Genomic DNA, 12987 nt, shown 5'->3' on the forward strand with positions numbered 1-12987 from the left:
GTATTGCTATTTTTTGTTTCTTAACTCGAAGAGGAGCATATTGTCAGGAATATTCAGGTTAGAAGTACCATGAGTTGACATCATTTAAGATACAGGCTTGATTAATAATGCTTGAGGCTACTCTTTATGTCTGTGTTGTAACAGTAGCAAATGAGTCAACTTATGAGGCTGTCATTGCTGAACCCATCTTCACCAGGGTGAATCATCTCAAGGGAAATGTGATTCTGTCTTTGCAGTGCTAGGCTAGTCCTAAGTCTCATGGTCACTACAATTTAATAATTAATTCTGTCTGTGTTTTGAAATGACTAAAGCCCTCTCTGTAACAAGTTTTCTTGTGTTTCTCATAGTGTGGACATTGGAAGATCTCCTGACCTTGCCTATGTTTATGTGAACTCATCTGGGACCATTAAGAACTCTAAGCCCATCCAGGTGGTCTCTGCATGCAGTTTAGAGACATATGCTTTTCCATTTGATATCCAGAATTGCAGCCTAACCTTCAATAGCCTTCTGCACACAGGTAAACTATGAGAAATGCAATCCGCTAGTTGGAAAACACACCTATGCTGGGTTGGCACACATAGGTGAAATTTTATTATACCATCCCTCAGGTGTATTTTATTCTTGCACAGAATTGACTATTAAAGTCCAAGTCTCCTCTTGCAGTTGTTTGGCTACTGCTGTAATTTAGGCCATGTATGATGTCATAGCCCACTGCTGCTGTTGATTTGTGAGTACAATATTAGGACTCTACTGAGAATGGTATAGAAGTCACAGGACTTCACAGTCAATCTCCATCATTATAGAACAAGGACCATCATTCTATGGAGAGTGGACTCCAAACCCTAAATTCATAGTTTTTTTTTTCTTCTTATGACTAGATTTTATTCCCCACCTCTACCCCCTAATTAAAACAAGACCAATAAGACCGTGCATGTGGGGACAAGAGAAAAAGGAAGGATTCAAACTGGGGTTGGAAGAGTGAGTTGATGTTGGTGCCTCTTTCTCTCTGGTGCAGTCAGTTGTTTCTGTTGTTTCCAGTGGAAGATGTAGACCTGGCCTTCCTGAGGAGCAGAGAAGAGATTAAGCGTGACAAAAAGGCATTTTTGAATGACAGTGAGTGGGAACTCATATCTCTGCCCTCAACCTACAGCATCCTTCAGAGCAGCGCTGGAGATTTTGCACAGATTCAGTTTAATGTAGGTTCTTCTCCCTGTCCCTGCTGCCCACTTCTCTGCAGTCTTTGGCCTTTTCTATCGGGCTGAGCAATCTGCTCCATTGCGTATTCTCAATCATTATCACCCGGGAACTGTTGGTTCAGATGATTCTGGACATCCATCTGCATTCTCAAATTTCAGAGACCAGAGGTTCAGTGAGAGATCTGGGGCTCCTTCTGTAGATATTACACAAGAGAACAGAGAGAAAGTAGTCTTCAGATGCCACAGATCTGAACCACCCCCTGCAGCAGGAATTCTTAAACCTTTCAGCACATACTAACACTATCACTTCTAATTGCTACTGAGAAAACAAACCCACCCACAACAACAGCAAAATTGGGAAGAGTGCTTTATCAAGATTATTGTCCTGTTTTTCATTAAGTAAATTATCAATTAATTCCAGGTGCAGATGCCTAAAATATTCATATTATTAACTTGAATATCTGAAGGGATTAGCCTATAAGTCATCTGCAGGACCCACAGAGACCACTGGTGGCTTCTGGATCAGAGGGAAGAACTGCCCAAAAGGATATGATGAGAAACCATACTCCTCCGATGCACCCCTGGGAATGCTCTCAGCTGCATCATTCACAGGGAAATTTGTCCAGTGGGGGGATTGCGGGGCAGTGGAGCCTACTGCTTTGCACTCCACAGGCAGCCATTCTCCCTTCCCTGGCCCTCCTGGCAAACTCTCCTGACCTGTGGTCTGCAGCAAGTTCATGCAACCAGCAGACTCACATAGTTAGTATTCATCAGTGTGCTCTGCTTTCCTGTACAAAGTTGGCTAGCACTGGGGGTGGGAGTGGTCCTTCATGCCAAATAATGGATCCAGTGGAAAAATAGAAACTGCAGGCGGGTCAGGATTACACATGAGATAAATTCTCTTAGAAACAAACCTTTGAAATAAGAAGGAAAATTTAGACGAAGCTGAGGTGCTGTGGTTACAATAGATATGCTAAGGAGTGGTGGTGAGATAAGCTATTATTGAAAGCACAAATGTCCCTCCATTGATTAAAAGGTTTCATATGCAGCTTTCAGCAAAGCTCTTGTTAAACTGGGGCCTCTTAAACACAGCTATGTCTTTGTACATGTGTAGTCTGTGTGTAGTTTGAACCCAAATAATATATAATGCTGGTTAGTAGCTAACTACAGCTCATACCTTCCTAGAAGTGGGTTTTGGGGTCTTGCCTAGAATTCTGCTTGTTTTTTTTTTTTTTTTAATCAGAGCTTGCATTGTGGCCTGTTTGTCCACTTTTTTTAGTGAGGGAAAGGAAGGGAATAAAAGCTTTTTTTTTTTTTTTAAATTTCAATGAGTTTCTTGGCTAAGAGTAAACACCTCATTAATTTTAAAGATATAAGCCTGCAAACATTATTAATGCAGCCCGAATAATGGAGAGCATTAAAGGGAAATGTGAAGGAGTAGCACGTGCAAGGTGGAATACAGTCACCTACCAAGCACTCCGGTGAACGCTGTACACACCATTACCTACACCGCACGGAGACCAACAGGCAAGAGAAGGGGCAGGGAAACGGGAGCGTGAGCAGGTGCGCTCTCTCTCTCTCGCTCTCTCTCTCCATAGAACAGCCATTATTTGCAGTTACATGTCACCCTTCATCCTAAATATTAATTTGTCTTCTCAACAGCAGCTGAAGGTTTTCTATGAACTACCTCCATTTCAAATAAGATGGTCGGCGTTGGTAAGAGATTGTTTAATGAGGGGGAAGCTTCTCTGGATCTAGGACCCATGGTCCAGTTCCTGTGTTCTGCTCACTGCCACGATTCCCCCTCATTTCCAGTGTTTATATGCAGGCATGCTGGAAGCAGGTGTTGATTCAATTTCATGCTCAGAGCTTTTCCCTGGGTCCCTTTGCCCTGGGGGCTAAGGTGGGTTATCTGGCCTGGCTGGCTCCCACCCTGTCCTTAGGAACAGAGTAGGGAAAGGATCCTGAGTAGAGTCACAGGTCCCGTCTGGGAGGACAGGGAACCAGACTCACCAGCAATCCTGCAGCTTTAGAAAGACGAAACAGATTCCGTGACCATCACGGTTTTCCATCTCCCTCAGCCTCTCCCCGCCTCCAGGCCTCCCCGTTCCTGCTGTGTGTGCTGTGCCTAGGCTTGCTGTGTTCTCTTACTCCACACCAGACATCTCATCCTGAATTTAGCATCCCTGTGTCCTTCAACAGCCTGTGGCCAGTTATGTGGAATTCAGAGCCCAGTTCTGTGCCAATATTGGGCCTGCCAGAGTCCAGACAGCAAAGGGCCATCTCCCTCTTAATCTAATCACCTGCTGTGTCCCAGGCTGCCCAGCAGGAGGTTGGGGACAGGTGGGGCAGGCAGGGGAAGCAATGATTTATTCTAAATACATCGTTGCCCTGGGCCTGATATATACTGCTGCCATTTATACTAAATCAAATGCTCCGGATGCCCCGTTAGTTCCAGCTAATGTGCAATCATAGCTGCCAGCTGCGGGACACGTATTGTTTATCAGAGGGCACCGCTGATGCTTTGGAGTCAGACTACATCCCACAGGGGCCCAGAGCATAGGCACTTCTCCCTACAAGGAAGTCTGTGTGCAGCCTGACACCCGATGCAGTAGCCATAGGAGGGGAGATTTCCTCCAATATGTTATTGGAGGTGCTGGTTCCCAGAAACAGCACGGTGAGCATTCGATTTCTGTATCGCAGTGTTGTTTTTGTTTGTTTGTTTTTGTTTTTTTAAAGAATGAGGGTAGAAGTGGGAGGACGTAGGAATAAAATTTAGGAACTCATGTTGGATGGAAAAGCTATGGAACTAAACTGAGCCCAACTGCAAATATCCTCACACTGAGTAAAGTGTTCACTCAGGCAGGAATTGGGGTGCCCACAGGGTACTTCTAGAAAAATGCAAAAGGGCATTTGGGAGAGAATGGTGCCTCATTTATCCTCTTTTTCTATCATAATTTTCCTTTCTAGATTAGGGTAGAATAATTTTGTTGAGATAGCCATTGAATGCAGCTCATAAACTTTATAGAAGATCCTTTTAAGCACCATCAGATTATGAGAGAGAGAATTTAAAGCTCTAGAATTCCAGGGTCTCTCAAGTAATGCAGGAATCATGGACTTTCTGCTAATCCAGCTAAACCCACAGTCCAGATCCAAGAAGCTCTTACTCTCGTGCAAGGATCTTACTCAAATGGTAGCAACTTTCCCGTTCTTTCTGAACTGGGAATTTTGGGGGAGGGGAGGTTGGGAGAGGAGGAAAATGGGCTTCTGTATGAAGTGTGAGTCTGGGTGTCAAAATTCCAAGTATGTCATAAAGACGGTCATGCAAAATTGAGTACTGGTGGGGACTACCATCAAGGAGGCAATTAGAGGCTAACCTTGGGGCCTATTCCATCTCCAAGGAGCTCTCCACACACACATTCTGAATTAGATTGATCTCTTTCATTAACATCAATAGGCTCCAAATACCTTTGTGTACTTATTATTACCTGGCTTTAATGGATAATGAAATTGTGGCATAATATTGCTAACACCTGAAGGGTGTCTAATGGAGAACACGGACTGAAACTAAAGTGTTTTTTCTTCCCTTTCTGTGGAATTTAAAAGCACCAGCTTTTTTAGTCCATTAGAAATGATGAGCCCTAGGTAGGGGCAGCTTTGCAGAGAGTAGTGTCTCACTGAGCTAGTGACATATTCCCCCCCCCCCGCCCCGCCACACACCAGAAGCAAGGGCTATTGCTTCTGGTATGATCTGCAGAGAGGTAGCGCTCAGAAAGACTGACCTCAATAGGATAGCCCCCCATTTGGGCTAACTCCATAGTCCCATTCCATTGGAACTAAAAGCAGCATTATTAACAGATTTCAATGCAGTTCAACAAACATCTTTTGAGCTCTTATCATGTGCCAGGCTCAATGGTAAACACTTAGGACATAAAGATGAATAAAACAAGGCTCCCAATCATCTATCATGGACCTTAAGTTCTTCCCAGAGAGACGTAATAGTAATAACCACAAAACTGACTACTCTATGCCAGGCACATTTTATGAGTTTGTACACGTAATACCCACATCCTTATGAGATGGGTTCTCTATGTATCTGCATTTTTACAAATGGATGAATTGAGGTGCAGAGAAGTTAAGGAACTTACCAGAGGTTGTGGGGTGACCCAGCTAATCTGACTCCAGAAACTATGTTCCTAATCCTGTGTCATGCTGACACACAACTACATGTAATGCAGTTCATTCCAGTCCATTCTTCACCATTCACCCATTGTGCATTACTGGATAACTCACCTGTTTTAGTTTCACAAGACTGCCATAACAAAGTTCCCCAGACTGGGTGACTTAAAACAACAGAAATTTACTCTCTTACAGTTCTGGTGGCTAGAAGTTTGAAATCAAGATGTTGGCAGGGTTGGTTCCTTCTGGGCACTCTAAAGGAGAGTTTCTCCCAGCTTCTGATGGCTGCCAGCAGTCCCTGGCATTCCTTGGCATGTAGATGCATCTCTGCAGTCTCTACCTTCATCTTCACAGGGCATTCTCTTGGTGTGTCTCTCCTCCTCTTCTTATAAGGACACCAGTCATATTGGATTAAGGGCCCACTCTACTCTAGTATGACCTCATCTTAACTAATTACATCTTCAATGATCTCATTTCTAAGTAAGGACACAGTCTGAAGTTCTAGAAAGGACATGAATTCTTGGGGACACTCTTCAACCCAGTACAGTCTGTCACCCTCTGGCCCACCAAAATTCACATCTGCCCCATATGCAAAATACATTCACCCCATGCCAACATACCCAAAAGTCTTAACCTATTCCTGCAACAACTCAGTCCAAAATATAATCCATGTATGAACTCAAGAAGTTCCAAATCTTACCGTCTAAATCATCTAAATCAGATATAGACTCTGGTTATGGTCAATTCTGGGGCAAAAATTCTCTGCCCACAGACTTATGAAACATCCAACCACCATTCAGGTTCCTGACCTCATCAGATGGGAGCAAGGACAGAGAAAGGTCCTGTTAACAGTGCTAACGCCAGTGTTTAGGACAGTCCCTGAAAATCTGTTCACGCTCAATTAATGTTTATTGAACAAAGAAGTAAAGGGCTCTGAAGATCAAATGAGATAATGAAAACAAAAAATTCTGAAAACCATGTGATGAGATTAGAGTTTCTTTAGGCTACCCTGGGCTTGTAGAGAAAACTTGTCTTTTCTACAGGTAACACTGACATTTTTGGTTCTGGCCCAGATTTATACTCACTGTTGGCATCAGCCTCTGCATGGAGGGGAATCATCTCAGCTTGTGCTATTTACATAGGAACTTTATTTAAAGAGCGCAACAGCTCATCTCAATCTTCCCAAGGTGGTTAGCAAGGCAAAAATAAACTGTGTTTTTTAAAAGGGGGCAAAATTGAGGTATAGAGAGGTTGACTACCTTACCCAGGATCACTTAAACTAGTATATCTAGGCACTTGGGATCAAGGAGCCCTGTAACTCTGTTCCCTTGACTTTAAGTCTGGGCTCTTTCTGCTTAACCGACATGCCTACTTGTACTTTTTTACTTTTCTTCCTCTTTGTGTAATACCCGCCATAAAGTCCCTTAGGGGCGTTCCCATTTCTACCCTCCAGAGACCGCAGGCTTGTGGTCGCCCCCGTCCCGTAGGGCCAGATCACCAATAGCCCAGGCTGGGTCACGACACAAAGCCCATGGACTTTGACCTCTCGTGTCCCTTTTTCCTGCCCCCACCTAACCACGACCATCCCAGTCATAGCACGATGATGGGAGCTAGAGAGGTGCAGGTTGATGATAGTTAATTTTGTTGTTGTTTTTCTTGTTGACTGCACTTTGGTAGAAATGTGTTTTAACCAAATTATTGCAAAACAGTGAGTGTCGCTCTGGTTTAGATATTTGCAGCCAATTAGTTTAATGCAAAAGACAACAGACTACAATCCACCAAACAGCTCTGGCCCGCCAAGCTCCACTGAGTCACTATGGCTGGGGAGCCCCTGCCCTCATCAGCAAGGTGGTATCTGGCCTCCCCCAGCCATGCTCTTCCTCCACCACCTTTTGCTCCATTGCTGCCCTCTGCACTTCATTCCTGCCTTGGCTCCTTTCTTTGTGGTTCTGTTCCAGAGCAAACATAGGGAGACAGAGGTGAGGGAGAAGAATCCCGTGCTCAACTCAGAGGTCTGTTCAGATCAGGAGTTGCAGCTGTGCTGGGTGGGGAAGATCATGGGTCTTGGTGCTCACATCAGATGTGGGAGTGCATCCAGCCCTGTCACTGACTCAACGTATGCACTTAGGGGGCTGAGCTTGATTTTTAAAAATCTACAAAGTGAAGGATGTTATATTACCTACCAACAAGTTTGCAGTAAGGATTAAATAAATCACGTCATATGCATAAAAACATCTAGCACACTATTTGCATTTCACTGTTTGGCGAATCAGAGAAATGGGAAGTTTCAGACATTATTTTTGTCAAATCCAACAGCAAAGGGCCCAGAATGTGCATTTGTTCATATTAATGTTTGTTGATTGGTAGAGGGGCACAAAAGGTGATCACATTGTGTAATGATAAATACAGTAATTATCCTGATTTGAGCATCACGTATTGCACAGGTATTGATATTCAGTACTGTACCCCACAGATAGGTATAATCAATTATGTTTCAATTCAAAATAAATTAATTAAACATTTTTTTGAAGTTTTAAAAAAAGAAAAACGTTTATTGAATACCCACTACAAGATAGGTCTAATTTTTGGCCCCATGGGGGGTTATCACCATCCCAGAGATGGAATGAGATGAGACACGACAGTCTAGCGGTTGAGGCAGCCCCGCCATTCCATAGTTTCTCTTTAGGAACGATGAGAATAGAGTGTGTGTATATTAAAGCCACTTCCCATCATCATCTCAAAGAAGCTAGGTACAAAAAATGGCAACAGTAATAGTAATTTTATGAAACTCACATTCCAAGTTACAGAAGCCACTCAGCCAGTGCTGCGCAGGCCGAGCTGGACAGCTCCAGTCGGCCCCGCTCAGACCCACCTCCCCTTCTGCTCGCTGCTCTGTGCGCCTGGCCCCTGAGCTGTGGTCTGCAGAGGCAGGATCCCTGGTCATAGTAGGTTGAGGGGGTGCAGCACAGGGGAAGCAGTGGCAGGAGATTGGAGGGAGAGACAAGAGCGAGTGGGGAACTTGTGTGTCCATTTCCCTCCCTGCGGAGTCACTATCACCACCAGGCTGGTTGCATCCCCAAGAGAAATCCACAGCTCCTGTCTGGCAGCCTCTCTGCACACCTTTCTCTCTCATCAGGTCTGGTCACCACTCCTAGTCCCTGGCCCCTCCAGGCCTAAGTGTGGTAACAGCTCACCCAGTCCCCCCAATGCCTGTGGCACTGCCCCATCTTCTTGTGGTTTCTCTATTCTGTGCCCATACCTTGCCATTAGCCTCTTTATTGAGCCCTCCTGAATGTTCCCAATTTAATTGTTCCATTTGCTCCTGTCAAGACTCTGATAGATACACAGGTGCTTAGGCGTTCACATCACAAGAAAGGAGAACTGAACTGAAAACAATACAATACATTACATAATACGTGGTTTAAGAAAGAAGATTTGAGTTGTAAAACAGTTTCACTTACTAGCTGTGTGAGTTTGGACAAGTAATGTGACCTCTTTGTACCTCAGTTTTCTTGTTTGTAAAATGGAGATAATAACAGCCACCCCTTAAAGTCATGAGGACTGAATAAAATAAGCACATGAAACACTAGTTTGTACCTGCCACACAGCAAGTGGTGAGTAAATGCTAGCTGCTGCTTCTTGCTATACAGGCTGAGTATCCTTTATCAGAAATGCTTGGAACCAGAAGTGTTTCAGATTTTGGAATATTTTCAGAATACATACCAGTTGAGCATCCCTAATCTGGAAGTCTGAAATCCAAATGCTCCAATGGGCATTTCTTTTGAGCATCACATTGGCACTCAAAAAGTTTTGAATTTTGGAGCATTCAGATTGTCAGATTAGGAATGCTCAACCTGTAGTTATTAACATTAATATTAGCTCTATATAAAAACTTAAAGGTGTTTTTTTCTATTTTCTAAACAACAAAACAACATCAAACATATTTCTAAAATATATTGCATAGACTTTTCACATCATACAAAAATGGTAGGACTTCAGCAAGCATTCCAGGCTATGAATTTGGCTAAATATTAGGCTGTCGGCTTCGATTCAGCAGAATCTTTGTCCCTGGCCAGGTGGTGATTCGCAGGCGCCCACTGGTCTATGTTGTGAACCTGCTGATTCCCAGCATCTTCCTAATGCTCGTGGACCTGGGGAGTTTCTACTTGCCTCTCAACTGCCGTGTGAGGATTGTGTTCAAGACCAGTGTGCTGGTGGGCTACACCGTCTTCAGGGTCAACATGTCTAATGAGGTGCCACGGAGTGCCGGGAGCATCCCTCTGATTGGTGAGCAGCCTCTGGCCACCAGACACCCAACTTGCACTACTCCTGCCAAAGATCTGAAGTTGCACTTTAGATTGGAGGAAGGAAAGGTCCAGAGACTCCAGCTAATTCCACCTGCTCTGCTCTGGTTCCTCTTCTCAGGGGTCTTCTTCACAGTCTGCATGGCCTTCTTGGTTCTCAGCTTATCTAAGTCCATCCTGTTGGTCAAGCTCCTCCACAATGAGCAGCGCAGTGGACAGGAGCAGCCCCTCTTGTGCCTTCGAGGAGACACTGATGCTGATGGGCCTAGAATGGATGCCAGGGCTCAGCATGCTGGGGTAACAGGTTTGTGAGAAGCCTGGAGGTCCCTGCCTCGGCTTGCTTTATCACTCTCAAAACTAATTCCCATTGGTGAAGCACCAGGCCATGTGGTGGACTGTGTGAAAACCTGAAACAACTGCTTCCTAGCCTCTGCACTGCGCTTTGTATCACCTCTCTAGGGACCGAAAGCCACCTCCTGCTGGCTTTGCAGAGAGCCTCATTTTAGCTTGAAGGTTAGGTCTTCAGGTGCTCTGAGCTTGTTTAATTTTCCAGTTTCAACCAACTACCTAAAGTGACTGAGCCATTAACTCCAGAATAGTAGAGTGCTGGTGTGCATGCATGCACGTGCACACACACACACACACACACACACACACACACACACAGAGTTTGTATACATTTGGAGTTTAGTTGCTTAATGTGAAAAAGTAGAAGAATCAGCCCAGCCCTTAAAGCTCCTACTGAGTCAACTTGGGCTGGCCTCTAGCTCAGAAAATCTCCTAGATGGATCTAGCCTCTGATATGTTCTCCGAGGCTTCCTTCAGCACAGCCTTGCTTCCCCTCAGCATGTAGGGGGACAGTCCCCAACCCAAACCCAACCCACTGCCCTGTGTTGCCCACAGCCTTCCATGAAGGATGAAGCCATAAGCTCCAAGGGAAAGTCCACGTGGGCCTTGGTAGCCCCTGGCTCACTTAGGTTCTTTTCCTCTATCACACAGAGTCCCCAATCTTTCAAGAGCACCAGGCCCAGTCAGGAACCCTGAAGGAAGTCTGGTTCCAGCTGCAATCCATCAGCAACTACCTCCGAACTCAGGACCAGGTGGACCAGCAGGATGTTGAGTGGCTGTCCCTCCTGTACCGCTTCGACCGACTGCTTTTCCGAAGCTACCTTGTCATGCTGGGGCTCTATATCATTACCCTGTGCTCCCTCTGGGTGTTGTGGAGTGGCTTGTAAAGACTGAGATTTGCAGGTCTCAATCGATGTGATAATTGAGCACTTAGGGAAAGCTGGGGGTTTTTCATGGGGAGCCTGGAGGGGGAGGAATGGTGTGTTTAAGAGCTTTGTATTTTCCCCATTGCTGCTTCTCATCGAGTCCAGGTCTGCACACCTCATGGGCTACTGACTGGCCCAGGAATAATGCATTCCTGGTGAAAATGTATAAACAGTAAAAGGTATAAAGTAAAAAGTAAGCTGTCCTTCTTATCCCAGTTCATTCCCTGAAAGTGACCATCGTCAGCAATCTCTTTCAGAAAACTTCCAGGCACATGCATGCATAGATGCATCTTTAAACAGTTTTTAAAAAGTGTAAGATCACTCCATCTCCCGGTCCTGCCATGGCCACTTATTCAGTCATTCATTCAACAAAACCTTTGTTGAATGTTAAGTTCTAAGCATTATGTTAGGCACACCAGAGAATATAAAATAAGTCAGTCATGGATCATTCTTCACTTGATTTGATTCCCATGGTCAACATTGTACCAACCAGAGCACAAAATTCCTGCCATACCCATATCCTTCTGAAACTCTTGCTTCCACTGTACCAGCTGAGTCCACTACCTCCGTCTTCCTCCTGTGCCTCCTATTCTTATTGGAGAGGATCTAGGGGCCAAGGCTTCCAGGCCCAGTCTAGCACAACATTTAGTGAATATAAACCATGCGTAAGGCAATGAACTGGGGGACAGGCAAAACCCATGGTCCTTTGGTTTACAATCCACTATTCCTGTGTTAGTCAGCTAGGGCTGCCATAGTAAAATACTACAGACTGGGTGGCTTGAACAGAGATTTATTTTGTCGCCATTCTGGAGGCTGGGACTCCAAGGTCAAGGTGCTGGCAGGGCTGGTTTGTTCTGAGACTTCTGTCCTTGACTTGCCTTCTTGCTGTGTCTTCCTGTGGTCTTTACTCTGTGTATGCACTTGTCTGTATCTAAATTTCCTCTTCTTATAAGGACACCAGTCATATTAAATTAGGACCCACCCTAACCCAATTTCATTTGACCTTAATTACTTCTTTCAACAGCCTGCCTCCAAATACAGTCACATTTTGAGGTACTGGGGGTGAGGGTTTTAACATGTGAATTTCGGTGGGAAACAAATCAGCCCATAACACACATAATTGTGAAGATTTGGCAAGTCCAAAATCTGCAGGGGAGGCTGGCAGCCTGGCGATCCAGGCAAGCATCCGAAGGTGGTCCGCTGGAAGCATTCCCTCTTCTTAAAGGGATTTCACCCTTTTTCTATTAAGGCCTTCAACAGGTTGGATAAGGCCCACCCATGTTATGGAGGAAAATCTGTTCTTCTCAAAGTCTACTGATTTAAATATTAATCTCATCTAAAATATACCTTCATAGAAACACCAAAACTAATGTTTGACCAAATTATCTGGGTAGCAGGACCTTGCCAAGTTGATGTATAAAATTATTAAACATAATTGATTGTGTAGAGCACTGAATGTCAATACCTGTGTGCAATATGAGATGCTCAACTCAGGATAATTAGTATATTCAGCATTGCATAATGTAATCATTTTTTGTGACATAAAATTAACCATCATAGTCCCAATGGCTCCTTAGTGTCGTATCTGTGCCCACAGTCTCTCATTCAGAGCAGAAGAGCCCTGGTCACCTGGCATTTGGTAACTAATGACCTTCCGGCTCATACTCTCCAGTAGCTGAATCTGTATCAATTAGCCTACCTTATGACACCTCCTGTGGCCTCATAACCTGAATCCTAAGATTAGAATTCAGGTCTTCCACAAAAGATCTTTCCCCTTGTGGGTGACTTTCTTCACATCGTTTCTGGCTACAGAGTCTTCAACCCAGCCAAGGCAATCCACTTGCCATGCTTCTCAGGTAGGGATTTATTTCCACCTAAGCCTCTGGTTCTATCTGGCATGTTCTTCTTTTGTTTTGCCAGTCTGTATGTCAACCATCTCAGAGCCCTACTCAAAAAAACCTCTTTTCCCCACTCTTTTGATCCAATCACCCTGTGACTCTGTCCCTTCCTCTCTTTAGTCTTCTTTCCCCTTAT

General features: G+C 44.6%; 1 protein-coding gene across 1 annotated transcript in view; it reads left to right on the plus strand.

The window, feature by feature from the left end:
- Window positions 1-10914, plus strand: part of HTR3B (5-hydroxytryptamine receptor 3B) — a 34131-nt gene extending 23217 nt beyond the window's left edge. Inside the window, exons 5-9 of the mRNA XM_063093310.1 lie at window positions 348-517; window positions 1039-1196; window positions 9452-9662; window positions 9801-9983; window positions 10679-10914. Of these exons, the coding sequence (XP_062949380.1) occupies window positions 348-517; window positions 1039-1196; window positions 9452-9662; window positions 9801-9983; window positions 10679-10914 (958 nt within the window). The remainder of the gene's footprint in view (window positions 1-347; window positions 518-1038; window positions 1197-9451; window positions 9663-9800; window positions 9984-10678) is intronic.
- The last annotated feature ends 2073 nt before the right edge of the window (window positions 10915-12987 follow it).

This window comes from Cynocephalus volans, chromosome 4 (genome assembly GCF_027409185.1).
Source record: "Cynocephalus volans isolate mCynVol1 chromosome 4, mCynVol1.pri, whole genome shotgun sequence".
NCBI lineage: Eukaryota > Metazoa > Chordata > Mammalia > Dermoptera > Cynocephalidae > Cynocephalus > Cynocephalus volans.